This window comes from Necator americanus, chromosome III (genome assembly GCF_031761385.1).
Source record: "Necator americanus strain Aroian chromosome III, whole genome shotgun sequence".
Lineage (NCBI taxonomy): Eukaryota > Metazoa > Nematoda > Chromadorea > Rhabditida > Ancylostomatidae > Necator > Necator americanus.
The window spans coordinates 24,801,666-24,827,885 of NC_087373.1; the positions used below are offsets into that span (position 1 = coordinate 24,801,666).

Here is a 26,220-nt window from a genome sequence, read left to right on the forward strand (position 1 = left end):
TTTTCCAAACCCATAACGCTACGGTACGCTCTCTTTATGACAATTCTTTCTGAACTCTTTTCTCTTCTGTGACCTCGAAAAGACATTTTGGTACCAAGTATCTCTTAGTTCAAAAGGAAATTGGTAAAATAAGTGGAAAAAATGGAAGAAGTATGAGATTCATTGAATTCATAAAGGAATTTTACGTTTTTTTTCAGCAAACTTCTGGTGCGAGGTAATGGCAAAGACGAAACGACATTCATGTTCCGCAGCAATGCACCTTTTGAGTGGAACAAATTGGACATTTTAGAATATTTTAGTTTTTCCTACTGCTTATTGCACTGACATTAGCCGCAGTTTCCCGGACGGAATCGTCACATAAGTGAGGGCAGAATTGTTCGACATCGAGTCAGTTGTGCGTGGTATTTCCATTCTTCTATGACTTCGTTTCAAGTGCTAAGTAACCGCCGAATTAGTTGCCATTACAAAGAATTCTTCAAAGGAAAAACACACCGCGGCAAAAATTCAGTAGAACGCTAAAAATTCCTTTCTCTGGCGAGAGAGGGGCAAAGGGCAAGGGTAGTAGATCATTTAAGAGCTGGCGCAGATGGTCTGCAGGATCTGTCCAATCTACCGCCCGTATGCACTACACGTAAGAAGTTAAAAACCGTTCAAGGTCAACCAGTCCCTTTATCATTGTATGGAATTAGTACCAGATTTGCGTGATAGGACGGAAACATTGATTTTTTCACAGCCTGGATCCGCAAGTCATTTCGTTGCCGGTGTACACATTTATTGGCGTAGCACGACTCTGATTAAAAGTCGAAAGAACGTTGAAGGCATCTCAAAGAGATTGCTCGGTGCTGAGCATTTCCTCTCAAGGATAATGAAGTTCCTTAAGTTCTTCATCCAAAGTCGACCAAGGTATGTTTGACCAAAGTGAATTCGTCCGCTTAGAATCAGGTTGGCCATCAACGCCCCGAAAAATTTTTTCGTTCTTTTAACGCTCTGATTTGGGGGTGAAGTACTTCGCAGTTTCACAAGTAGAAAATCCGATTGAAAACCCACCATGAAATCTGAGAGGACAATATAATACTTCCATTTATAACATATGATAATTACACCACAAATGTGCAAACTTGAAGTTCGATTCATTTTCGATCTCCGTTTTTTATCGCGCACATTAATCTCCGTGGAACTAAATAAATATCGCAAGATGAATCAAGCTGAATACACAATTTAAAAGAAAACCTATAGGAATCGTGTAAGCAGTTAGTTTTGTCTGTGAGTAGAGACTAAGAAAGCGTAGTACCATTTGGATTGCGGATCAGCATGGAGGCGAAAATGCCCGAATTACTCTCGAGAAATGTCGTGATGGTTTTCTATGAACTGTACACGATGTTGCTATTTGGTTATATTGGCTGACGTTTCGGCAAATCAGCTTTTTTGAATCTGAAGCAGGCGATGCCATTCACAATCTAAACGACCAGAACTCTCCACAGCTAAGCAACTAAGCAGGTAAACTCCAAACTTGGCCTACCAACCACTAACGCAGTAAGTGCACTAAGTGCTTATCTTGGATTGGAAAAGTCTAGCAGTGATCGCTGACCAATCGATCACGAGAACGATTGATTCGAATATCTCATTCAAATCAGAAGAGCCACCCGTGATGTGGCCCAAGTTCCCGCGCTAACCACAAACATTCACTCCTGCGACTCACCTTAGAGTTTTTGGCGTGAATCCAAATTGTTTCTTGCAATTTTCGAGGCGCTTTGGATTCGTGCGCTAAGACTTGAACAATCATTTCAGAAGTGACTCCGTCGTGTTCTTCATGGGCGCCTAAAGATGTCGCTTCCCGTGACCTGCTTTTTTCCAATTTTTAAATGCTTTTTGATGCGAATATATGGCGGTTACGCCGTTTCACCAACATTCTTCGGCTCGTGCAAGAAACCAGGTAGATCAAACCGGATCTGATGCCTCCTGTCTACCTATGTGACAAACAAAACACTTGATGTTGTACAGATGCTATAGTACAAGCGGTTCCGTACCAGCTGACGCTTTCAAATTTCAATTCAAAGTTCAGTGGTATTTCCACAACCGAAACGGAGCTTTCTGAGTCTGCTCTCACGCCTTGGCTCCAGAATTTGGTGTTTCTAATGATTATGAGATTCGAACTTCTGAAACAAGACGATGCCGACTTGTGCGAGCACGACAGTTGGAGACTGCCAACCCAGGTAAGATACCTTCCTGCTTCCCTTACATCTCCGGTGAATAGATCTCTGACATTAATCAGTGTCTGAGGTGTTAGAGTTTATATTTAGTTGTTGATAGATGTGGTCGTTTGGATTGTGCATCGAATCCGCTCATTTAAAAGCAGCATACCACGAGTCCGAGGTGGTGCGAATTTCAGGTGGAGTATTTCTAAACGGGATAGTAGGTTATGGAGAGGGAGGTAGTTCCGCTCATTTCTCCCTGCATCACTGCAAACAGCCGCCTCCAGAATGCTGTTTTGCACGACGCCATCTATTGCAACGCTCCACCCCTTGTGCCGCCTCCGCCCTGCGATTCGTCGAAGATCAATCTGGACTCCCCCGATAGGCAGTAAGGGACGTAACGCGTGCAAGGGTGGCGCATTGCAGTAGAAGGCAACGTACAAAACAGCACTCAGGGGTCGGCTGCTTGCAGTTATTCAGGGAGAGATGAGCGGAACCACCCCGGTCTCCATAATCTACGACCACCTAGACGGATACTCCACCTGAAATCCGTACCACCCCAGATTCGTCGTATGCTGCCTTTAAGGCTCCCAAGAAGGTGATCTGGCGAAAAGTTATCCAATAAAGCCAGTTAACAACCCCGTGTACAGCTCACAAAAAATCAATATGACATCTTAGTGTGCTGAGGTTCACTGAAATTCAAACATTCACAGTCAGTCACTGTGAAGAAAAAGTGGAAATCGGAAAAGTAGAAGTAAAAGTGAAAATAAGATCGAATTTGCTCAAAATCTCTCCATAGCAGTGAACCATACGGTTTGACATTCATACTGAAACAATGATTACAAAGGTGTTTCCAACTAACCCCGTCTCACTTGACGGAAAGCTCTCTTATTTTTTGAATCAAAGGCCCGCAAGGCGGAACTGATGATGCTGAGATTTCTTCACGAACACCACGGGATAAGCATACAGTCCATGACTTCACGGCGTAGCTTATTACGGGTGAATGAACGAGGGGCCTACGACTGCGCGTTTGAGGCTGTTCTGCTGCTTATTCAAGTTATATTAGTTGGATTGAGGACGTTGGACGACGACGGGGTTGGCCGCGTTGCATCGCGTAATAGACTGCATCGTTGGGGAGGCGGGATCACACTTTGCTGTCTCGTGCGCCTTTTCTGCATTAATACGCGAATTGAGGTCGGTAACACTCATACTCGCTAGCTACACCTCTGTACACCTCTAACTTCTTATTCATGGAGAGATCGCAACAGCGTCAATTTCGTGAGTTTCGTTTTCTTTGCTGCCGTCAAAGGCAGCATACCACGAATCTGAGGTGGTGCGGATTTCAGGTGGAGTATTTCTAAACGGGATAGTAGGTTATGGAGAGGGGTGTGAAGGTGTGAGCACACAAGGCTGGCGCGCTCCAATCGAACTCCTTGTGGAAAATAGTGCGCCGGAACGTTCGAAGCCGTATCTTTCTGGCTGTTTTCTACGACAATTAGGAAGAAATAGACGGCATCACCCTTCTCTTAATAATCTACGATCCCGTATACGAATGCTCCACCGGAAATCCGTACCACGTTCGTGGGGTGATGCCTTTAAGCATTGATAATTTACCCAAATGTAGGGGAGTGGGAGATTGTTGCCTCAGTTTTTTTTAAAAAGATAGATCGATCATTAGTGGATGCAGTTTTTGAAGAAAAAATACAACGATTGCCAGAAAAATTCGAAATCTTCGCACTAAATCAATAATATAGTATAATTAATTACTGTCGAATCAGGTGCTTAAAGTATTGCTGGAGACGTCAGAAAAGATGCGAGCTGTTAATTTTAGACTCACGCATCACTTCTTTAAGAATAACTCTATCCTCACCCAAGCACATGAGAGTTCAGTGCAGAGGAAACGAGAAACAAAAACAAAGCTGAACTAGAGAAGGCTAATGAAGTAAAGTCGGCGCTGGCTAATTTTATAAATTAGGAAATAAAACAAGGAAAACTAATAAGGAAAAGAAGAGAAATCCTAAAATGTGCAAAGTGTACAAAAGTGAATGATGCCTTCACTGACTATCAAATATCCTCTACCTGCAGTAGGAATAAAATGTTGAGTCATCCAACCTTTACATTGGTACAGACATTTTAGCGCAGAAAATTCGAGAGAGAGGGGGGATGACACCCGGTTGGCTTGTGACGATACGAGCATCGATTATGTTGAGTAATAATTCATGAATAGTTTTTTTTTTCAAATTTGAAAGTGCACGCAGGAATGAAAGTCGACAGAGAATCCTTTTGTTCTACTGCTGAAATCTTTTCAATTATAATTATTCGTCAAAGAGGATACAAATGTATCTCAATGGATAAAGTTAAAGTGAATAAGTTTTCGTCCTAGCGTTCCTTCCGTTAGGAAAAGTAGCGAACAACGGCGAAGAACTTCCAAACAGATCAAAAGGCACTAAGATCGTACTGAAGCACAAATAATCTGAAAAAACAAAGATGTGATTTCTATCCAGAACTGCTATAGCATGGAAACGTTTACACTCTAATTCCTAAGTCATTCCACCTTGTTTACTTTTTTCTAAGTCATCCTACCCTGTTTGCTGCAAAACATCACTGGCGACAATACAGCAAAGGGCACAGAACACAAATTTTTGGGACCTCAACTGAGATTGAACTTGTCTGAGTCCTCTTTTCTCACCTCTTTTGTGGCGTAACCTTTCGCACTTCTCGATTTCTTAGTTACAGACAGTCGTTCAAACAGGCTGAATTCCTTCAATCTACTGTAATGATTTTTTTTTATGTTTCCCAAGCCTCTAACAGCATCTGTAGGAAAAACCGCAACAGCAGACACCAACGAGCTCAGTGAACCCATCAAGTAAAGTGCCAGAAGGGCCGGTTTCAGACGAATTTTCACTGTCAATACGAGTGTCGATACTCCAAGACAAACCTTTTAAGATCCTCACATTCTCTAAATACGCATAAGTTGGGTTTTGTTAAATTTCGAAATCTTAACTATCGAAACAATTTTGTAATCTTGACTGTGATAATAAATTTGCAATGAACTTCGGGCTTTGAATGAATTAAGGATAAAGGATAAAGTGTCTAGCATTAGGTCAATGTTTTTCTGTCCACCCAGACAAGTCTGGTACCAATTTACCGATCCCAGAGACATGAAAGATTTGGATGGCACTAGGGTTGAATCAAACTTCCGATCAATCATGTTGCATGCACAGCGGAACCTCCCACCGACTACGCTACACCTACAGGAATAAAAGAAAAATGACAATAAAGGAAACACAAAAGAAAGGTAAAAGTTAGTGGGAAGCCAAAATCGTTTCAGTCAACGAATTAAACTTTCTCTTCGATGGAGGGGATTAGTTGTCACCGCCAGAGACTATAGAAGGTTATATCTCAAGAATTAAAGGAGAATAAATGTATTCTTGGCTATTGATCTGGATGCACACACTATCGAAGAACACCGGGAAGCAGAGGGTGATGTAACGCGCTGTTATTTAATTCGAAACACCTTCCTTGTCGTTGCAGAATTTTCACAACCGTATTGTCTACAAGGCAGGAAGTTTCAAAGAAAACAGTGGAAGCAAATCAAAGATCGAGAAGTCGAATTATTATTTATCGCATTTACGGTAAGATTTAAGGGTAGGAGGAAAAGAGGAAACTGGCCAGCATGTCGACTCTCACATCTTCATGGCAATCACTAATAGCGCGCCGACGCTGATGGAATCCGTGCAGGAATGAAGTGGAGAAATTGCCTGAAAAAGTTGTTCAACGAGCCGTTGCATCAGAGAACTACGTCCTCGTTCGTACAAATCGCCGTAGTCGGGTTCTGACCATTCTTTCAAACGCAGAGTTCCCTCACAAAGTGTATCTGTGATATTGGCACTTTTGCCAATCATAAGCATGAAATGTAATGAAAGTATATGAAGCTCCCTTTCCCTTTTCTTTCGGTTTACCTTAAAAGGGAGCACTCACTATCGCCACTGCATAAACCAAAGCTATTTTATCCGTTCGACTGCAGAGAATAAGATATGCACAATCAGCGCCGAATGTAATCACCGGGCGACCACTATGCGCGGCCTTCAACTTCACTTCAAGAGCAACGAGAGGAAATGGTGGGTCTGAGGCAGTAGAAAGACGTGCACGTCGCATTCACGCGGTTGAACACATCTGTGGACAACTGAGAAGTATGGTAAGAAACGGCGTACGCTTCTTCCACACTGTCGACCACACGCTTCTTATCTTCTTATCTTTTCATAGGAAATAAAAGCGTTTTTTTCGCCTTCTTCACATGATAAACGTTTATTGCATTGTCCTCGAAGGTGGCATTTTTGTATCACTTTTTTCTCTTGTTTCTTCATTTCTTTTTAAAGTCGAATAGCGAACGAAAAGGTTAAATACGGAAGCGCACCCGCAAAATTTTCGATGTTGAGTCGTCCCCTTGGTAGTTGGTGGATAGTTTAGCGACATCATTTCCGAACACCGCTGCAAAAACGAGAAACACTCGTTACGAATCCAGAAAACAGATGGATAAGAGGCTAGAAGTTGGTCAATTTACTCGGTCAACAAGGTTTTTGCATGTGATGGATTGACGAAGTGAGACTGCGTGAAGTGCAGTAATAGTGCCTGTACGAGTCCAAAAATCGCTTTATCGAGTAAATGGACCTCTGAAACACTTTACGTCGTTTCGATCAGTCACTTCTATGAGTGTGGAGAGCTGCTGCACCTTCCAACTTGAGCAGTCCACTGCTCCTGATATGTCTCTTATATTTTATATATTCGTGGGAGTGTTTGACGTTTTTGCTCTGTGATAATTGCCTGAATCCTACGTATATAGAAGAGGGGTAGAGTTCAATGTCGAAAATCTGTGGCGAATGCTATCTTTGGCGAGCTATGGCTGTAGAAACTTAAAATTCCTCAATATTTAACTCTAACTGGCCGAGTCTTTGGTATTTAAGAGCTTGTGTGCTACTCCAATTAACTCCTTCTAAGAATCTAATTTCTTTTAAGAAAAACAATCTCAAAAACATAAATTGAGGTGGATTCTACGCATATGGTATCTTTATTTGATACGAAGAATCTTCTTTTGCTGCTCAGAAAACACAAAAATCAGGTTACTCATGTTCGAAGATTCAAAAAGAAAACTAGTGGAAGTTTTGGCAAATGCAGGAGAGATACGTGAAGAGTTGGAAGAAATACCCAAGTTCCGTTATATGTGATTCACCAAGCGACCGCGACGTGTCCTCTGCACCATCCTGTTCGATGGCAGGCTGTCTTTCTCTCTGTCTGCAATCCGTGCGAAAAGAATTGCGGGTGGTGTAGCGGTCAGAGGTTCTGCATTCCATCCGCCGTGGATTCTTACATTTCATCCCTCTGGGGTCATTTAATTGGTAACGGACTTGTCCGGGCATCCCAAGCGGATTGATTAACACCAGAAACATTATACTTTTATCCTTCATTTCAAAAACGAAACATCTGCAATTTAAACAATTCGTCGGCTTACAGACATATTAAACGAGCATTATAATTTTATTAATTTTCAGAAACTTGAAAAATCTGACCCTGGAGCTGAGACTCAGGCTCTCTGTCAAGCTCAATCCTCTGGAGCTTGACAGAGAGCCTGAGTCTCAAAGAAAATCCTCTGTACTTAAACATTCTATCAATTTTCATAGCACTTAGATAAGACGTCACTCGGCAAAACCGTACATGGCCATATGGAATTCTAAAATTTCAAACAAAATGATAGCTAAAACAAAGTTGAAGCGGGGATCTGGTAATATTCCGTTAAAGGCAGCATACCACGCTGCGCGTGCAAGCGTGGCGCGCTGCAATAGAAGGCATCGTGCAAAACAGCATTCTGGGGCCGGCTGCTTGCAGTGATTCAGGGAGAGATGAGCGGAACCACCCCGGTCTCCGTAATCTACGACCCCGTATACGGATACTCCACCTGAAATCCGTACCACCCTAGATTCGTGGTAAGCTTCCTTTAAGGCCCACCAGCTACTGACGAGTGTGTTGGCGCCGAAACCTTAGATGTTAGTAAAGACCGATAACAATCCACACAGGTCCAGCACAGCTCGATCTGTTTGAAATTTAGTATTTTGCATTGTTATATTTTAAATATTTATATGCATTAAAGATTACGAATGCCTTAAAATCAGCAACGTTTTCCCTGATCAATCGCACTGCGCAGCATAGAATATGATTTATCATAAAAAGATGTGGCTGATGAATGCAATTACAAAATAGCAGTTAAAACAGAAGTAAATTTAGAACTCAGAAAAAAACGAACAAAGAGGACCAACTTCCGGAAGAGGTAGTAGCAAATCTTCAAGTGAAAATCACAGTTGCGCTGAAGACAGAAGGTATTTTTAAACGATGACGGAAACAAAACCTTAGGAAAATCTTTATCTCCAATTGGGATAAAGCAAATATTGAGAGAATATCTACTGAAAAGAAGCTTTCGGAGCGAATTCAACGGAAAAAAATTACTGAGAAGTGTTGAGTGTTGACTAGGGACGTAGGAAAAATTATTTCACAACTTTCATACATGAGCGAAACAGGTGTGTAAGCATCTGCGCTAAACGTGACGTGTTTTGTTCAGCGGGTGATGAGGAAGAAAAAATAACCAAAACCATAGCGCTCGACATGGTGATAACAAATACGGTCATGCTCTCAGCTGTACAAAAGGGATTCAGTTGTTCGGCGACAGTGAAGAGGCATACGGAGTCACGAGTGAGTCAGCGCGAAAATAAACAGATGGACAGATATCTGCGCGCGGCGGTAAAAAAGCCGAATCTTTGCTTAATAGAAACCATGGGAGTTCACAAACGTGCCTCTGACTGAGATCAGCGGTTTCTATTGCGGATGCTACATACAGTAAACTTCCAATTGTTCTTCACAAATATTGCGTGAGTTGAATAGTACGAGTGTGTAAAAATCCTCCTTCTTTGGCATACTAAAAATGATAAGATTTTTTCTTTTGCTTGAAAAAAAACTAGCGCATGTTGTTTGCATTCCTTTTCAACGCTTCATTGTTCGAAATTTTGCCTTTGCATCAACTTTTTTACCAACGAAGTGCTTCTTTACTTCCAAGAAAGTGTACTTGTAGGAGATGAACAAAATAATTTACACACTTCACTTTTGTCATGGAGTTCAAATTCACTTGGAGTTATTGCGCGCTGCTACAGCAACGGTTCACATGAATTCAACTCTGCGGGCCACTTCCCATCCCTTTTACCGCTTTCTGGCGACGTCGGACCAATACAACGCCGTGGGACCCGACCAATCTCCTCTTGTAGGTTCCTGCAGGTGACACACCATTTCGACGCCGTGGGACCTGTTTCACTTTGTAATTATATAACATGATTATAGCGTGATCTATGCTATTTCTAAATCGGGTTTTGTTAGAAGTGTTTGAAACAAAATGTCAGTATTACAATTTCAAAAAAAAATATTTACTCTGTTTCCATATCTATATTTTGCTGATGGCAAATGATTTGCAAACATTCTGAGTACGGACGGAGCATCCGAGTTAATGCTATCTGCTCGTGGTGGCCCCGCTTGTTTACCTTGATTACCTTGACTCCCGTTGATCTTCAAACTTATCGAGCGGGCGCCAGCAATTCTTCCATTTGTCCCGATCGCGTGCCAGAGTAGCCCAATAGTTCCTCCTTTCGCGTGGGACACGAAGAGCATCATACTTTTCTTTGAAGGACTTCGTGAAGAAATCTGACCATCGGGTCGGCGGTCTTCCTGTAGTGCACTTAATATCGCGGGGAACCCAGTCGCTCACAGCTCTGGTCCAACGGTTGTCATTAAAACGCATCACGTGTCCGGCCCACCTTATTTTAGCGGCGGCGTCTCTAATTTTCGATCGCTGATGTAGGGGAGAACTTCGAATCCCGTCCCTCACTTGCATGAAACGGGATACTCCTAGCATCACTCTCTCAATTGCGTGTTCAATGACACTCACCGCGTTTTCTTCCTGCTTGCGAAATGCCCAGGTTTCCGAAGCATAGGTCAAAGCAGGAAGTACGGTGGTGTTGAAGAGGTGAGCACGGAGCCGGGTGTTCCTGGTCTTCTTCACTACATCCTCGATGCTCTTGTACGCTCCCCAAGCCGCTCGTCTCCTCCTGCCCAGCTCGGGGGTCAGGTCGTTCATCATGTTCAGTTTCCGACCCAGATAAACGTAGCTGGTGCATTCGGATATGTTCGTTCCGTTGGGCGTGAACGGAGCATCCGAGACCCATCCGTTCCGCATGAACATCGTCTTTTGTAGATTCAGCTGAAGACCGAAGCATCCACATGTTTCGTCGAATTCGGTAAGCATTCGTTCCGCTTGGCTTATGTTAGGTGTTATCAGTACGATGTCATCAGCAAAGCGCAAAAGGTGTAGCGGCCGACCATCAACCTTCACTCCTATGTCGTCCCATTCCAACTTTCGCATTGCGTTCTCGAGGGTGGCTGTGAATATTTTGGGTGAGATTGCATCACCCTGTCGGACCCCTGTTCGCGTCAATGAAAATATTCTTGTGGAATGGCGAAATTCCTGTCGTGAAGTTGCTGTACAATTCTCGAAGTACCTTTATGTACTGAGTAGGAACGCCTTAGTTGTCCAAGGCTTCCATGACCGCTTCCGTCTCAACTGAGTCGAAGGCCTTCTTCAAGGCGCTGAAGGTGAGACAGAGCGGCATCTTGTACTCTCGTGATACCTAGATGAGTTTCGAAACAGTGTGAATGTGGTCAGTCGTGCTGAATCCTTTTCGAAACCCTGCTTGCTCGCATGGCTGTCCTTCATCCAGGACTTTTTCAATCCTATTAAGAATCACTCTTGTAAAGAGCTTGTAGATGACGGACAGTAAGCAGATTGGGCGATAGTTGCCGATGTCATCAACCACACTTCCACTGTTCAGGAACCTTGCATTCCGACAGGTAACGTGTAAAGAGCCTCGCCAAGCTGTTGAGTACTGGCGGAAGGTTCTTCAGGTGTTCTGGTGTTACTCTGTCGGGACCGCGTGCCGTACGATTTCTTCCGGACATGATCGCATGTCGTACTTCGGACGAGAGAACCTCAGGTATGACATGTTCGTCTTCCTTCAGATGGCGAGGAGGCAAGTGGACATGGCTGTCGAAGAGACCGGAGCAAAAATCGTAGATGATTTTCTCCATTCTCCTTCTCGATGGTTATCCGGAGAGCAGTCATTCTTGTCTTGCGACTGGTGAAGTCTCGACGGGCATAGCGGATGCTTTTTACCACCTCTGCAGCTTCAGCCAGCACTTCTGCTCTACTCTCTTTATGGTCTTCCCTTATCGCCTCTCTGCAAAGCTTTGCGAGTTCTTGGTTCCCTGCAGCTTGTGCTGCTCTACGCTGGCGAAGAAGCTCAAGAGTTTCAAGAGACGGGCGTCTCTTGGTGGTTTTAAAACTCTCAGCCTTCTTCGCACAGTCGTGAAGGTGTTCAACGAGCCGGTCATATTCCTCGTCGATGTTGTCCATTGCGGAATCTTCCCAAAAGCCGGCTAACGTAGCGAAGAGATCCCAGTTGATGATAGTCCTGGGATTTCTCCCTCTGAACTTGGCAGCTTTCTCTGCTCTCCTTGTGAAGGAAAATCTTCCTCGAAGGAGGCGATGGTCCGATCCCGTATTGAACTTTGGTACAACAGTGACGTCCGTCAGGCAGAACCTTTTATTGACAATGATGTGGTCTGTTTCATTACGGTACCCTCCACCGGGTGACTCCCACGTCCAGCGTAGAGAGGAGGGCTTCTGGAATTGCGAGTTCCCATGAATGGTCTTAGTCGTCATGATGAACTTGGAGAGCCTCTCTCCCTGGTCATTCCATTGTAGGCCATGGGTCCCGATGTGAAGTTCCTCCGGCGTTCTTCTTGGGCCAACTTTGGCGTTGAAATCGCCAATTATGACCTTGTAGAAAGCATGATCCTCTTGGTAGAACTTCTCTAGGTCCATATAGAAAGCTTCGACTTCTTCTTCTTCGTAGCTTGATGTTGGAGCGTAAGCGACGAAGATAGTCAAGGCTGGTGTTGGACCACATCTTCTCATCCGCAGACGTCCGATTGGGTCATAAGTTGTTCGAAAGAGTCGATGTTTTTTGCCGTTATAGTGTTGACGACGACGTCAACTCCACCAACACCTTTACTGTCGCATGTTCCTAAGAACAGTTCTTCTCCAGTCTCATATACGGCGTTGAGAGGGTGACGTCGTCTCGTCTTGGTCAGTCCGATGACGTCGTACTTGATCCTCTTGGCTTGCATCATCAGATCTTCGATGGCCGCTTCCGATGCAAGCGTACGTGCGTTATAAGTACAGATCGCCATCCTAGTCCTTTTCGTTTCGGTAGCCTACATGACTCCTGCAACCCCGTCCCACGTGGCGCAGGCGTACCAGGCTTTCCTCGGGAATCAGGACTCTTTTCTATTACTGTGTTTTGCATAAAATTTTAAAACCCACGGGCAGGTTGCAAGCCTCTAGTCCCATGAGTTTCTGGGAGAACTTCTGTTCTCCCGGAGTGGACATGTGGAGCTTATTTGCTGGAAGCGACTCCAAACCGCCTCCCTTGCACCTCCCAGTCACTTGATTGCAGGCTTTTGGCCGGACTGACGTGCGGGATACAAGGATGTCATGAGTCAGTCCTGGCTCAGCAGAAACAGAGAGTCCATCCCCTGAATCCACCTGCGTCTCTAGGCAAGCACAAGGTCGCTTTTGGTCCGCGATTGGCCCCTTATCCGCCACCCGGGGACGCGCCATGTAGCCTCGCGACTAACCGGCTCTGATCCCTCTAGTGAGGGAGATCCGCTCCGCTTGTATTAGACAGAAACAGGCATTGGAGTATTCACTTTAGGCATTTGCGAGCCAAACAACTTGCACAATTATACGGCAGAAGTTACCAAAATATTGCAAAAAGCTCACCGCCAAGATGCATAGCTTGATAGATCAAATGCATGAAGGAATATTGAGAAGCAAACCTATGTTCCATTACGTTGAACCGGACATTGCCGAGTTTGGCATCGATTGAGACTTCAGGCGAAATATCTAGTGAGAAAAAGCTTTACGAACTTTCTTATGAGGCACCTTTTTAACCGCCTCGGTTTCCTCGGCAGCCTATCCATTAACTTTGCTCGGATATGCCGATGAGGAAACCACGTTGATTATCGTTCACCCATTCTCGTGAACAGCACCTGTAATCCGATGTTTTTATGGAGAGATCTCATCATCAATTTTGTCGTGTGCTATCATCAACTTGAGTAATTTATTGTTGTTTAAATGCATCAAACGACATGGTGAGATAGTTCACAGAAAAAGCTAGGGATCGGATTGGAGATTGGAGGATCCAGGGTTGTTCCGCTCATGTCCTTCTAATCGTCTTAAAAACGGCGTGGGAACCGCTTTAGTTCCTACGAGGTACGTTAGAACGTCAATCGATTTATACGTCCCATTCCCCTCAGCAGCCTATTCATTGGTTTCACTTTAATGAAATGGGCTAATGATGAGAAGACATCCCGCTTCGTCCGCTTCGTCCGCTCGCACCTGGTTGCGGTGCGTCCACAAGGGTGACCCGTTGCAAATGAAATCGTGGTGAAAACGGCGTCTTCCACGTCACTTAAGGAGAGATGAGCGGAACCACCCATGCTCCCGCAACCTACGAGCTTATCTCTAGCTTTTGCTGTGGATTCCCTCGCCACATCAGATTCGTGTTATGCTGCCTGAACAAGAAGTCCTTTTTCTAGATTAACATATATACAATTAAAACTAACCCCGTCATGTAGGTTACGACGGTGTACATGTTGACGGTTGATCAAACTTATATATATATATATATATATATATATATATATATATATATATTGCTTCCCTACATCGGGAAACAAAGCTATTGCTGCATTGAATAGGTATGATCCTGAATTGGAGGTGTTCAGTCATAATCCCCTAGATGTTAGTTTCAGAGCAACAAGTTGATGGACCTGACCAGCTTCGGTCAGGTCCATAAACCTGTTGCTGCTTTCGTAATAAACAGGCTTACTAGCGAAACAAGTAGTGAACAGTAAGGTGAAGCTAACTTGTCTCACGACGGTCTAAACCCGGCTCACGTCCTCTGTTTGTAGATGTAGAATCTAACGCTTGGCGAATTCTACTGCGCAATGATAGGAAAAGCCCACATCGAAAGATCAAAAAGAAACGCCGCTATGGACTCTTGGCTGCCACAACCGGTTATCCCTGTGATAACTTTTCTGGTAGCTCTTTCCAGAAACTATCTCTATTAAAAGGATGGATAGAGCACGCTTTCTCACTCTGTACTCGTATCGAAGATCAACATCAAGCGACCTTTTCACCTTTTCCTCTTTTGTTCTAAGAGAAGTCTCCGTCCTATCCGAGCTAACCTCAGGACACACAAAGAAAAAAGAGCTGAAACTCAATCCTCTTCTCTCCAGATACGTAAAGAATCGATGAAAGTGGTGATATAACATGACTCCTAACAATGTCAAACTAGAATCAGGCTCAGCGTGGTCTTTTTCCCGCTACTTTCCCGATCCCGTTTCCGCTGCTGTAGTTTCGCGAGATAGTAGTTAGAAACAGTGGAAATCTCGTCAATACATTCATGCGCGTGGACATCTTCCCCAATTCCACGTAAAAATCTCTTACTGTCCCACCTATATTATTTGTGGAAACGCCCTAGAGCCGAGAAAAGAAAATTTGTTACCTGATGGCCTCGTCCTATTGCTACGGCTACTGTTTGCACTCAAAAAACGTTTTGAAACAGTGGTCGAAGACCAATTCCACCGCAAACCTTCACGCTTATTGGCGGGTTAGAAGTAGCCTACTCGTGAATAACACTAAACGACCCCTGAGAGTCTCGGATTACGCAGCTATTCTTTCTTCTGTCCAGCCTTTCGTAGTCCTTGTCGAACTTTCTCGTTGTTACCAGTTAAGCCTTTATGTAACACGAGCTTTCTTCACCGTACCAATGATAACTCCTTCCCAGCGCACCAACTGTCGTCCTTCCTGCTTTCGGCTCGGGCTCTGGGCTGTACCCCCAGATCCCTTCATAACCGGGCTACCGCTTACCGATGGATCTAGCTACGCCAATGGTCGCAGCTTCTCATCAGCACAGAATCCTAAAGTGCGACCCTTTTCTCTTCAGCTGCTTACTAGTTGGACAGATGACATGTGACCAAACTATTTGTACCAGCACTGCAGCTCTTTCCATCCTCTCAATCAAGACATCCGCACTATCAGGAAGTTCTAAAGCTTGGATATTCTTCCTTAGGTTGGGTTTTACTTTACCACAGATACAGAGTAGGATGAAAATAACATCTGCTCCACATTTTCCGTCTTTTTGAAGGACAGACTTCAGATTATACCCGAGATATAAACCATCTGCGAATGTATCCTCGGGTAAAGTGCTGCTAATCGAATATGTTTCAACTTTACTCTTTTCTTGTGAGGGGACGCAGGTGAACCATGAGACCGAGATCTCATTTAACGAGATCCGCTTATCCACTCTGTCCCTGATAAAAAGGTCCGGTTCATTTTAGACTAGTTGTCCACTTGTGAAGAGGGGACCGTTCCAGTGAGCAAAGATATCACACAAATCAATGGCGTTGTTCATGTGTGTTCACATGCATCCTGATGTGCGCTCATCTGACCGGCCATTATAGTACACGAGCTACATCATCCTTCCTCTCGACCATCATGAAGGTCCTCCAAGAACTACGTGCAGACACTACATACTCTATAGTCTTCATTGCGCTAGCATGTATTCGAAAGACCCCTCTTGCAAGGAGCATGCAAACCCTGCCAACCCCACTGTTTATTATAATTGAACGCCCTTGGAGCTTCCAGAAGTTTCTCAGTACTTCTGGCAAGAACCACGCCTTAGTAAACCACAAGAACGAGTCGTTCAAGGATACTCCCCTGGTTATTGCCCATTTCTTCCCTGTTCTTGTATGACGCGGCTGACAGCTTCCTTGCTTTTCAAAGTTGTTAGATTGAGTTCAGCCCATCTGACTCGAAACAGTGCAGTCACTGCCCTAGCAGCCTTAAACGCGGTGAAGAATGTCTGCGTATCAACCTCTAGCGTCGAAATTATAGTCCGTCAAACTCTTCCTTCGGGTCCATTCGCCTCTAGCACCTTGTGGAAGCCAGAGGTTAGTGAACTTTTACGAATTGCACGAAGACTCCCTGTGATCTCATATGAGACCAGAAAGTCTGTGTTCACAGCCAGGGAGCATCACAAACAAGCGATGTTCCTGTCTAACTCTTCGTCAACCGACTTCATGCCAAATCCTCCGAGCTCTCTGTCGATTCGTATAGCGACTTTTGAATCTCATTAGAAATTTTTTGGACGCCACTATGAAATCGGCGTACATTTTTCTTCAGCGTACTAAGTTTGTCTGTATGTATATATGTGTGTATGTGTGTATGTGTATGTGTATGTGTTGTTGATCCAACTATAACTATGAAATGCCATGCCATGCAATCACAAGTGGATTAATCAGGAAGCATTTATGCTATTATAAAGCAAATATCTAGAAATATGAAAGGTGTGTTCACCAGTTCGACAAGCACGTATCCTATCGGGGAAAATTTCACTCGTAGAAGTATCACAGTTCTCTCAGAACAACTATATAAGCTACAAATTTTCTAGCCTAGTTCGTTGATTTTGATCACCTCGACCTCTTGATCCGTCTCTTCTCCAACGGCCGCGGCCTCTCTGATGCTGACGAACGGCACTGCTACCTTTTGGAAACCTGTCAGCTCGTCTAACTTCGACAGATTGTTCAGGTTCACATTCGGCGGGAGCGGAGACCGCTTCAGTGTTTGGAATGGCGTTCGATGAAGGTGCTACATGTACCTTTTCTTGCACATCTCTCCTCTGTTGCGAACGATATTCGTACCGTCCACCCTCATGCGGTCGCCTTGTATATGTCCGTCTGCCTCCGCCTCCACCGCGACAACGACAAATGTTTTCCTCTTGATATCTTCGAAACGTATTGGATGTTGCATTGGCTTGGAGAGTGTTCGCAAGACTCGGGGGAAGATCCACATCTGCACTAAAAAGCAGAAAGTCTGTGGCAGGGAAAAAGTTAGTGAAAACAAATGTACTTTTGCGTAACAGGAAATTCCGGTGGTTGTCCAGGCTCGCCTGTAGAGAGCTGATCCACATCCAGATTTCCCATCTCACTGCCCAATACGACCACCTAAACCAATATATGCTATCAACAACGCTTTACCTCTCTTTTCGAAATGTTCGCACTTATAAAGAACCAGTCTGAACGTCCGGCTAAAGCCGGACTTCAGACTTTCTGTGGTCGAGTTGTACAATAATTGAAAGATAATCGGCAGAATAGAAATTAAACATGGGAACACAGTCCTATTTTGACAGACATAGAGCCAACAAATGTAGAAGACATTGATAAATAAAATTCTGGACAAATTGAAAATCTAAGTTTGGTCTACCAATAATCAAAACAACAAATGCCGCACAAATTCTAATCTAAGTTTTGTTAGAAGCTTTTCAAATGAATGTTTAGATCATCTCCTGTAAATATATGCAGCAGAATCAATACTATACCAATATATGCTATCAACAACGCTTTACCTCTCTTTTCGAAATGTTCGCACTTATAAAGAACCAGTCTGAACGTCCGGCTAAAGCCGGACTTCAGACTTTCTGTGGTGTTCGCTTCGCTCCCCTTCACTGATCAATGAAAATTAATGTTAGTTTATTTGTTCTCTATCTCTCTGCAATTTTCTGAAATTAGATTTGTGTTGTTCTAACAACGCTTTCTTCCTCTTTTCCTCTTTTTTTTATTATAAATAAAGGCGGGAGGTTTCATAGTTTCTTTCTAAACGCGTCAGTTCTACACTTGGAGAATATTCAAACTTTAACTTCAAACACGCCTTCGTTCCCAACACAGTGTAGACATGATTTGAAAGTACTATTCGAAGTATGAGTTTTCCTCTTGTTTCACCTTAACAGTTATCGCAGAGTAATATTTTAACATGAAATGACGTGGACATCATCTTACTGATAAAGAGAGCGTTCCACGCCAGATCATATAAACAGCTTGCTACTATTTAAGCAGCCCATCGCATCCCCTTTCGAATTTCGTGACTGACACAAACACACACACACACACGTGACGAAATAAGCCCGTTATTATATATCATGATCATGACTTTTGTTATTTCTAAACGGAAATGCTTAGCCATGGTTATGTCCGGCCAGTTCTCCTGCGAAAACCGTGGGGAAGTCATACTCAACAGAAATCTTAGCCCTCCAAAACAGCAGCTCAGATGAATCTTATCTTATCATATCGCTCATTTCCCAGAAAAGAATGTTACGTGATAGGTAGCACCTTCAAATCAGTTGTGATCTTCTCAGCAGCGTGGTCGGTCATGGTTTTGTTCGAGCTTACGACAAAGACTATGTACATTATTGTAATAGTCAGTTTAGTGATAGTGAAGGTTAGCGATTGTCAGTTTGAAAAAACTAGAATAACAGATCTGATTTTCAGTTTTGCATCACGTTTACTATAGTGGCGTGGATCAGAACCAGACCGAAGGCATTCATTTCCAACGTGATCGATGACGCATTATCGACGTCCATGTCAACTGTAGTGGTAAGCAATCTGCGCATCTGCATAAATATAAGCAACGGAATCATCTTTCAGCTGTTTCGAAATGATTCAAGATCTCGGATGGAGATCCTGGACGAGATGAAAGAAGTGTTATCTTCGCAAGGGCCAAAAGACCTAAGCGAAGTGAGCTTTTATGATGGACGGTTACGTTCACAGTTGACTGGCCATGCCCGCTTGAAATGAGATGTTTCCGAATCTGAGCACCGCCGAACTCTTCCTTTTCTGTAAGTGGGGGCCTCGTAGGACAAACATTAGTGGAAGCGAACAATACAAATCAACAAATCGGTATGCATTATTGTCGCTATCTCCGTTGAGTGGCTCATTCTGTACTGACAAACGACCGATGCGCCCTATGTAGCTGACAGTAACACAGTAAAGTTAATGAGAATTTATTAAATGGGGGAGGGAGGTTGTGCCAGACTTTTTCTTAATATAATGTCCCATAAACCACTCTTCATTGCAAACGTTTATTACTGTACTTCAGATTGTATTTGAAGACACCTTCAATATTGAGGTAGGAGATTCTTCGTACTATAGCTGAAAATCCTGTGCCTCTCCTTGAATGAAATGAAATTTCAGTTTCTAAAATATTTGGAAGATTGTGAACTTGAAATCAGACGAATAGACAGTAAATGTGGGAAGAGACCGGCGTTCAAGGCAAATAATGCAGCAAATAATTCAAATGTAGGCTCTGTTATGATGGATTCTGAAATGGTGCCATATTCGAACAAAATAATTGATTTAGTGGGCAGCATTTGAGGGATTTATCTACGAATGTCTTGGTTTGAATCGTGAAAATAATCTCTTCCCCGACGCTAACGCCTTCTCCAAAGTTGAATCCCTCATTCAAATGGTTAGTTTTGAACCGATTGAAATTTGCCTTACAGAACTTTCAAAAATTAGCTGCTTTTATCTTAAGCATCGCAGTGGTGAAAATATGTCAGAATGGTTTGAAGAAAATAAGAAGGAAATTTATTCGCTATACGATAAGGCGAGTTCACATCTAGTTCGCTTTCATGATTTTATTTGCTTCAATTGCAGACGTACAGTTTCATTGTTGGTGTGAATGAGTATCATGACCAGGAATCGTTGAGAACGAAGCAGGGGTTTCTTATGACTAGCATCACGAATGCTCTGTGGGATCAGTGGGAAGAATATGAGAAAAAAAAGCGCATCGAGAAGAAGTTCATAGCTTTCTCCATGGTACTGATGGAAAATATCTTCTGCATTTAACTACAGAGAGAAAAAAAAAGATTTTTCTTTTAAGCAGGATTGGTTGCTGATGGCATTTCTTCATTCACTTGGGTGTGGAAAAGAAGCGCTAGGTTCCGCGACCCCAGATAATAATGCCACAATATTTATTAGGTTGTACGAACGGAAGAATAGACCGTTTGTTAGGGTCAGCTCTACTATGCAGTAAAGCGATTGTTATTTTCAAGCAAATCTGTAATTTCAGATATTGTACAAGGATAAAGTAACGGATGCTAAATACGTTACGAAATGTGTGCGTGGTTGCTCCTTTGAGCCAAAATACTGTCATCTTGTTGAGCTCGCCATGTGCTGCAGATACTATGTGACTAGCGATGCAAAGAAAGCTTGCGATCCTGGTTCAGTATGATTCTCAGAATGGATATGAATTTTATATTTTGTACCAACGTTTTTTTTGCAAACGTTTTTTTTGTTTCAACAAAAAAAAACTGTGTAATTCTCGTTATTGATGTCGATCGTCACGTTAATTAAAATTGGATTGAAAGGATCTGACATATGGAGCAACTTCCTGGGTGGTTGAACTGTAATGGGGATTTCGTAAGCTGCAATCAAGCTGCGGTACTGAGCGGGAGTTCCATCGCTTCACCCAACTACTTACGCAGTTGCACCATAACATTTTCACCCAGCTGTACCACAAAAATATCGTAGTGACGATACGAAGTGGTACACGGATTCCATGCCATTTCCACATCTTCACCCCGACATGAGCATTTTTATTTTGTTGTTAATTGTAGTTATAATCATCACTATTATCATGTACTGCACAATCATCATTACTATCGATGACCTTCCATTTGACAGGTAACTCTTTTGTCCAGGTTGTGAGGGATTATGAAGCCGAGAGGTCAGTGACAACATCCAGGTCTTTGTAGTTGATGAAGGTGCTTCTCGCAAGAACTGCTTCATGGAAAGGAAAAAGTGGAAGTCATGTGGCGCTAGATCGGGTGAAAAGGAAGGGGTATTGATAACCAATAGAGTTTTACCAGTTTCTTCTAGATGATACTATCTGATTTCATTATCATTTAGGAGTTCGATAGGTAGTAGCGATAGATTCCATAAGGGTCGATAGTTTTTTGCTCTTCCTGCCCCAGTAGAAATTACTGGGCGACTCCAGCACGCGATCGGGGCAAATGGAAGCTTTACTGGCGCATGCTCGAGCATATCGACAAGCAATTGGAGTCGAGATGATCAAGGTGATCACCCATAAATTCAAGGCTTGATAGAATTACCTCTACCCAAGAAACTCCTCATTCCTTGGATAGCTGTTTTAAATCCATAACATTATTATTCAATAATTTGCATCTGATCACGTCTACAAAGGATATGTAAAGGTGCAATAGGATTCGAACGAGAAAAGCCATTGCACACAAATCAAGCTCAACGAAAATTATAAATTTCAAAATTACGCAAAAGACATTTCATATATTGAAGACTTCAAACGATTAATAAGAAACAATGTAAAACAGGAAAAATAGTAGATGTTCGGTAACTCACCGTGTCTTCCGTTATGAGGTTCTTCTTCCGTTCTTCTTCTAAATCAATTATGCCACCTTTCTCTTTTTGTCGCTGGTAGATTTTCATGAGAGATTCTTGCTGTTCACGCCACCTGTATAAAGTGAAGCTCTGAGCAAGAATAGCGCTAGTAGGATTTCTCCAATAAGAAACCAAGGATGTGAGAAGGCCTAAGATATCAATAACATACTGCATTTCCACTACCAACCATTTGTGTCCAAATTTGCGACTCTGTAGTGATAATAATGTCTATTTTTCCAAATGCGCTGGTAATGCAAATGGAAACTGCGCAGAGTACGAAATTTTTTTGACTAAGTACAAATAACTCTAATGTTCAGGGGAACACCCGACCACATCAATCTCCACAGTGACAGATTTCTTAGCAAAACAGAGGAAAGGACTTTACAGAAGATGACTCCTTTTTCAAATTTAAAAAAGAATAATATTGGAAAAAAACACCATATTTCTCACATCCACTTTCTAAAGAGAGAAGCATTTCTGAGTGGAAATCACTATTCTGAAGGAGAGAATCCTCTCCTATAGTGTACTTTAAACCGAAGCTCTTCATAATATGAACGATTTCTTAGCAAAACAGAGAAAGGACTTTGCAGAAGATGACTCCCTTTTCAAATTTAAAAAAGAATAATATTGGAAAAAAACACCATATTTCTCACATCCAGTTGAGCTACTAGACATTGTTCGAAGTTTTGGACTTTTTCACTCTCAACGAAACTAGCAAATTTCCCCACAATCTTTCTTACAAGAATACGGTACCGCCATCGAGGAATTCATTAATGTCGATAGCTGTTCTATGAAAGCTTCCATACGCATAGTTTTTCCTTTCCAGTTTCCCTGGTTCTCTTACTATCTACAAATGAATGAAAATAACCGAAAATATATTAGAGTCAAACGACATGAGGCATGGTTCAGTTCCGTAAGCGGTTGCGCTTGCAGCATTGCGGAGGAGTCTAGCGGTTAGGATCGAGTGAGGACCCTTATTACTACCGTTCATTGCTGCAGTTCGCAACTGCACCGTGCTTCATGTCGTTTTGACGCGACTATATGTGTTAATCTCTCTTGTCCAAATTTCAAAAGAAAAAAAAACCAATGATGTTTAGAGGAACAAAAATTTCATTGTTTCGTGTAGCGAACCTTTTTCAGCAAAGCACAATCAAAATTGTTTCCCAAGGTGCTCTCTGAAACTCGCAAACGTTGTTTTGGACTAAACAAAATTCACAAAGTTAAGCTCTCCAGGCAGACCACTGTCAATGGCGAACATTAAAATCACTTGAAAACGGTTTTAAAAAAACAGTATTGCACGAATGGTTCTTTGGAGTTCGCGGTAGTTCTTTTTTTTCTAATTTCCCCAACATTTCGATCACGTTCTGGGAGATTAGAAGATCGAACTTTCAGTCGTCAGTTACGCGTCGAAGAGTGGAATTACATCTGAATGGTAGTCAATAGGAGTCCTTGAGTAAATCGAAAGTTCTCCTCTCGGCTCTCCACACCATTTTGCAAAAAAGTTAGGTACCAGAGTGAAGCTTTTCAAGCATTCTTTTAAGGACGAATTTTTGTATTAAGGTCACCAGCAGTGATCTTGTAAAAGGGATGCTCTTCTCTGCAAAACTTCTCTAGGTCCATACATAGGAAGGATTCGGATTACATATCATGATTAAGGATTACATATCATAATTTTGGATGTTAAGCAACGGAGATAGTCAAAGCTGCTGCTAGCCAACATCTCTTCCGTAAACATCTAAATCGGATTTCTTCTACTGTTGCATGTTCCTAGAAATTGTTCTTTTCCAGTGTCGTCTAAAGCGTTCATTAGCACGCGCCATTTCGTCAGTCGGATGGCGTCGCACTTAATCGTTCTGGCTTACGCCATAAGATCTTCAATGGCAGCATAAAATGCAAGGTTATGTGAACATACATGTATGTTGTATGTACAGATCGTCATACTAGTCGGTTTTCATTTCAGAAGTCTCTGACTCCTGCAGCCACATTTTTCCTGGTGCCGCCGTACCAGACACTCCTCCGCAACACGAAATAATAAAAAACTCTACAGAGTTTTTTATTACTTCGTGTTGCGTGTAATCTTAACACCCAGGGGCAGGTTCCAAGCTGTTAGATCCACCAGTTTTGTGGAAGGCGTCCTCCAAAACGGACAGATGAGGGGTATTTGTTGGAGGCAACTCCAAATTGCCTCAATTGCTCTTTTGATTTACTTGATTGCAGGCTTTCGACCCTACCGAAATGCGGGACACAAGAGTATTATATAAGTCATTTTTTGCATTGCAGAAGCACGGTGTTCGTCTCCTGAATCCACCTGCGTTTCAGGGCAGCCACAAGGCCGTTTTTGGTCCGCAGGTCGTGTACAGCTTTTGACTCATCATGCGCATGCTTCTTCCTTTTATTGTTTATTTTATTGTATTTTAAGTTTAGCCAATTATGTGCCTCGTTTTTGGTTTTCAAAAGTTAGTCAAGTTTCTTCCAAACAACTTATAACCTGGAAAAGAGATTTTTTGAAGCAACTAGTAACAGAGTACAGAAAGTTAAGAATCAAGAGTATAGTCCTGTGTCTCAAAGTTGCTTACTCTCAGAATGATTTCGTAATCGCATATTCTAACGTGTTTGTGTGCGTAAATGTATGTGTCGAAATGAAGCGAACCACATTATGGATGTACCTCGAAGCTCTGAAAACTGCACCATTACCGTTTCCAGTCGAAATCGAAGTCGCATTCCGATCCTTGATGAAAGAGATCGCAAGGTGTAGTCTTGCTTCCATCCAAACTGGAGTTGTTTTTCCGCCTAGGTGGAGGCGAGGGCTGCAGTAGAGGCTCGATTTCTTCTTGAATCACTTCGCGACAAACTGGACACCGGAGTGACTAAACTCCGACGACGTTCCTTCTTAACAAAAAGTTCGAAAGAGTGCACGTACTCTGTCGAGGTCGTTGCACATTTTGAAGTCTCTGGCTAATAATTTATCACCAAGAATTTTTCGAGTGTATTCCACATATAGTTCATAGCATTCGCTGTGGACATAGTGATCGCACGGAGTCCCAAAAATGCTGGTGGATGTCATTGGACACAGACAGATTGGACAAGGAAGTGAAGACGAGTGTTGATGTTCCAAGATGAAGTCAGCACAGTGCTGGAAAGAATTCTCACCTGTAGAACTATATTCTTCTTCACACCTGTTACCTTATCATTCTCACCTGTAGAATGTCGTAAATAATAGGCATTCCAATATTTTCAGAGAGAAGTTGACGAACTTCTTCAATCAGTCGCTGGTGCGACTGCTCAGAAATTCCCCGCGGGTTCAGAAGGCGAACTGTAGGTGATACTTCAGGATACTACAATAGTACTTGCACTATGTACGATACCACGCTTATACTCCCTCCATATATATATATATATATATATATATATATATATATATATATATATGTATGTATATATATATATATATATATATATATATATATATATATATATACGAGGAAATTCAAGAGCAAATTCGGAAACCACCCCAACGATGCTAAAAACAATTTACCAACCTCCAAGCTCAACTCGAATTCGGCAACAACCGAAGCGGACGATACACCCTCTTCGCCGTTCGGGCGAACTTTTCTACGAACTACTGTTACTGAACGGTCACTGCTGAAAAGAAGACTGAGCGTAGTCTCCGAAAATGCAGGAAACAGAGCAACACGGTCTTGAACCAACACTTCTTCAATCGCTTCGTTCTAAATAGAGCAACTCACTTTGCTTCAACAGTAATGTCGTCTCCAAAGATTGATTGCAACGCTTCAATCTCCGCTTCTGCCTCCATATGCTAGTGGATGAAATTTTTATTTTTCAAGCAAATTTTAATCAACTACAATTACGAACGGGTACAATTCCCTATGAACATGATTCGAGAAGAAGTCAAGCATATTTATTGGTAGTTCAACAAAAAAACAACATTAACATAACAATAAATACAATGAAGACAAATCTACAGAGGAGAACGGCCGCATGTTAGGAGGAATGAGAGACCGCAAAGACGGAAAAGAGAAGATAAGTAAAGAATTTCACTTACCTATGACGTGGATAACCCATCTGACAACCAGCCTGTGAAACATTGATCGAGCGAAGGGGTGGACGCAACACACTTCTTACCTCTCAACCAAAACTGTGAAAATCCAACAAGTAACAAACCTTTCATAGGATGGACTTGTTGTACAAGAAGAAGATCTACCATTAATCCTCATTCGCTCTTATCTCCTCGTTTCACACATTTCTTTAACAATCTATCAAATTTACTTCGTAACTTCCTCTGCTAAATTTTTTTCCTCGTCCACGCATGTTGACTTGAAGATGTATGTACATAGCACGAGAAACGGAAATGTGATGGCAATCGTTACTGAGAAACCTACGTATGATCTTCGTCCTCCGTGAATCTGGCTCTGTTGTTGACTGACTGTTGACATGTATAAATCCACTTACCGTACAACGCACATAAGACGAGCGCACAACCGTAGATTGGAGAAGAAAAAACATAGAATTGGAAGAAAATGATTGAAGAGAATTGTGTCGA

At 42.6% G+C, this 26,220-nt stretch overlaps 7 protein-coding genes across 12 annotated transcripts; 2 read left to right on the forward strand and 5 right to left on the reverse strand.

Moving 5' to 3' along the window:
* Positions 1-1,872: 1,872 nt before the first annotated feature.
* Positions 1,873-7,810, forward strand: RB195_010817 (uncharacterized protein; the record flags this gene model as incomplete). The annotated part of the gene is made up of 3 exons (XM_064191974.1): positions 1,873-1,933; positions 2,002-2,213; positions 7,742-7,810. 3 exons carry the CDS (start codon positions 1,873-1,875, stop codon positions 7,808-7,810), a joined length of 342 nt encoding a protein of 113 aa, XP_064049557.1.
* A 1,964-nt stretch (positions 7,811-9,774) lies between these two features.
* RB195_010818 (uncharacterized protein) lies at positions 9,775-10,647 on the reverse strand (the record flags this gene model as incomplete). The annotated part of the gene is made up of 1 exon (XM_064191975.1): positions 9,775-10,647. One exon carries the CDS (start codon positions 10,645-10,647, stop codon positions 9,775-9,777), a length of 873 nt encoding a protein of 290 aa, XP_064049558.1.
* Positions 10,648-10,807: 160 nt separating this feature from the next.
* Positions 10,808-11,240, reverse strand: RB195_010819 (uncharacterized protein; the record flags this gene model as incomplete). The annotated part of the gene is made up of 2 exons (XM_064191976.1): positions 10,808-10,912; positions 11,118-11,240. 2 exons carry the CDS (start codon positions 11,238-11,240, stop codon positions 10,808-10,810), a joined length of 228 nt encoding a protein of 75 aa, XP_064049559.1.
* Positions 11,241-11,271: 31 nt separating this feature from the next.
* RB195_010820 (uncharacterized protein) lies at positions 11,272-12,165 on the reverse strand (the record flags this gene model as incomplete). Its single annotated transcript, XM_064191977.1, has 1 exon — positions 11,272-12,165. The coding sequence occupies one exon, from the start codon at positions 12,163-12,165 to the stop codon at positions 11,272-11,274; it is 894 nt and encodes a 297-aa protein (XP_064049560.1).
* An 89-nt stretch (positions 12,166-12,254) lies between these two features.
* Positions 12,255-12,963, reverse strand: RB195_010821 (uncharacterized protein; the record flags this gene model as incomplete). Of its 2 annotated transcripts, XM_064191979.1 has the most annotated exons (2): positions 12,255-12,557; positions 12,667-12,963. In XM_064191979.1, the coding sequence occupies 2 exons, from the start codon at positions 12,961-12,963 to the stop codon at positions 12,255-12,257; spliced, it is 600 nt and encodes a 199-aa protein (XP_064049561.1). The 2 variants fall into 2 exon arrangements, with proteins under 2 accessions (XP_064049561.1, XP_064049562.1); XM_064191978.1 differs by lacking the exon at positions 12,667-12,963 and having other exon boundaries at positions 12,255-12,533.
* Positions 12,964-16,846: 3,883 nt separating this feature from the next.
* RB195_010822 (uncharacterized protein) lies at positions 16,847-25,473 on the reverse strand (the record flags this gene model as incomplete). Of its 5 annotated transcripts, XM_064191982.1 has the most annotated exons (8): positions 16,847-17,267; positions 17,320-17,414; positions 21,621-21,732; positions 24,354-24,526; positions 24,580-24,792; positions 24,857-24,994; positions 25,199-25,301; positions 25,406-25,473. In XM_064191982.1, 8 exons carry the CDS (start codon positions 25,471-25,473, stop codon positions 16,847-16,849), a joined length of 1,323 nt encoding a protein of 440 aa, XP_064049563.1. The 5 variants fall into 5 exon arrangements, with proteins under 5 accessions (XP_064049563.1, XP_064049564.1, XP_013293791.2 ...); XM_064191981.1 differs by lacking the exons at positions 16,847-17,267; positions 17,320-17,414 and adding an exon at positions 21,529-21,558 and having other exon boundaries at positions 24,354-24,466; XM_064191983.1 differs by lacking the exons at positions 16,847-17,267; positions 17,320-17,414 and adding an exon at positions 21,529-21,558.
* RB195_010823 (uncharacterized protein) lies at positions 18,616-20,475 on the forward strand (the record flags this gene model as incomplete). Its single annotated transcript, XM_064191984.1, has 10 exons — positions 18,616-18,684; positions 18,735-18,839; positions 18,891-18,980; positions 19,342-19,371; positions 19,437-19,541; positions 19,603-19,710; positions 19,777-19,848; positions 19,899-20,060; positions 20,125-20,256; positions 20,314-20,475. 10 exons carry the CDS (start codon positions 18,616-18,618, stop codon positions 20,473-20,475), a joined length of 1,035 nt encoding a protein of 344 aa, XP_064049565.1.
* Positions 25,474-26,220: the final 747 nt, after the last annotated feature.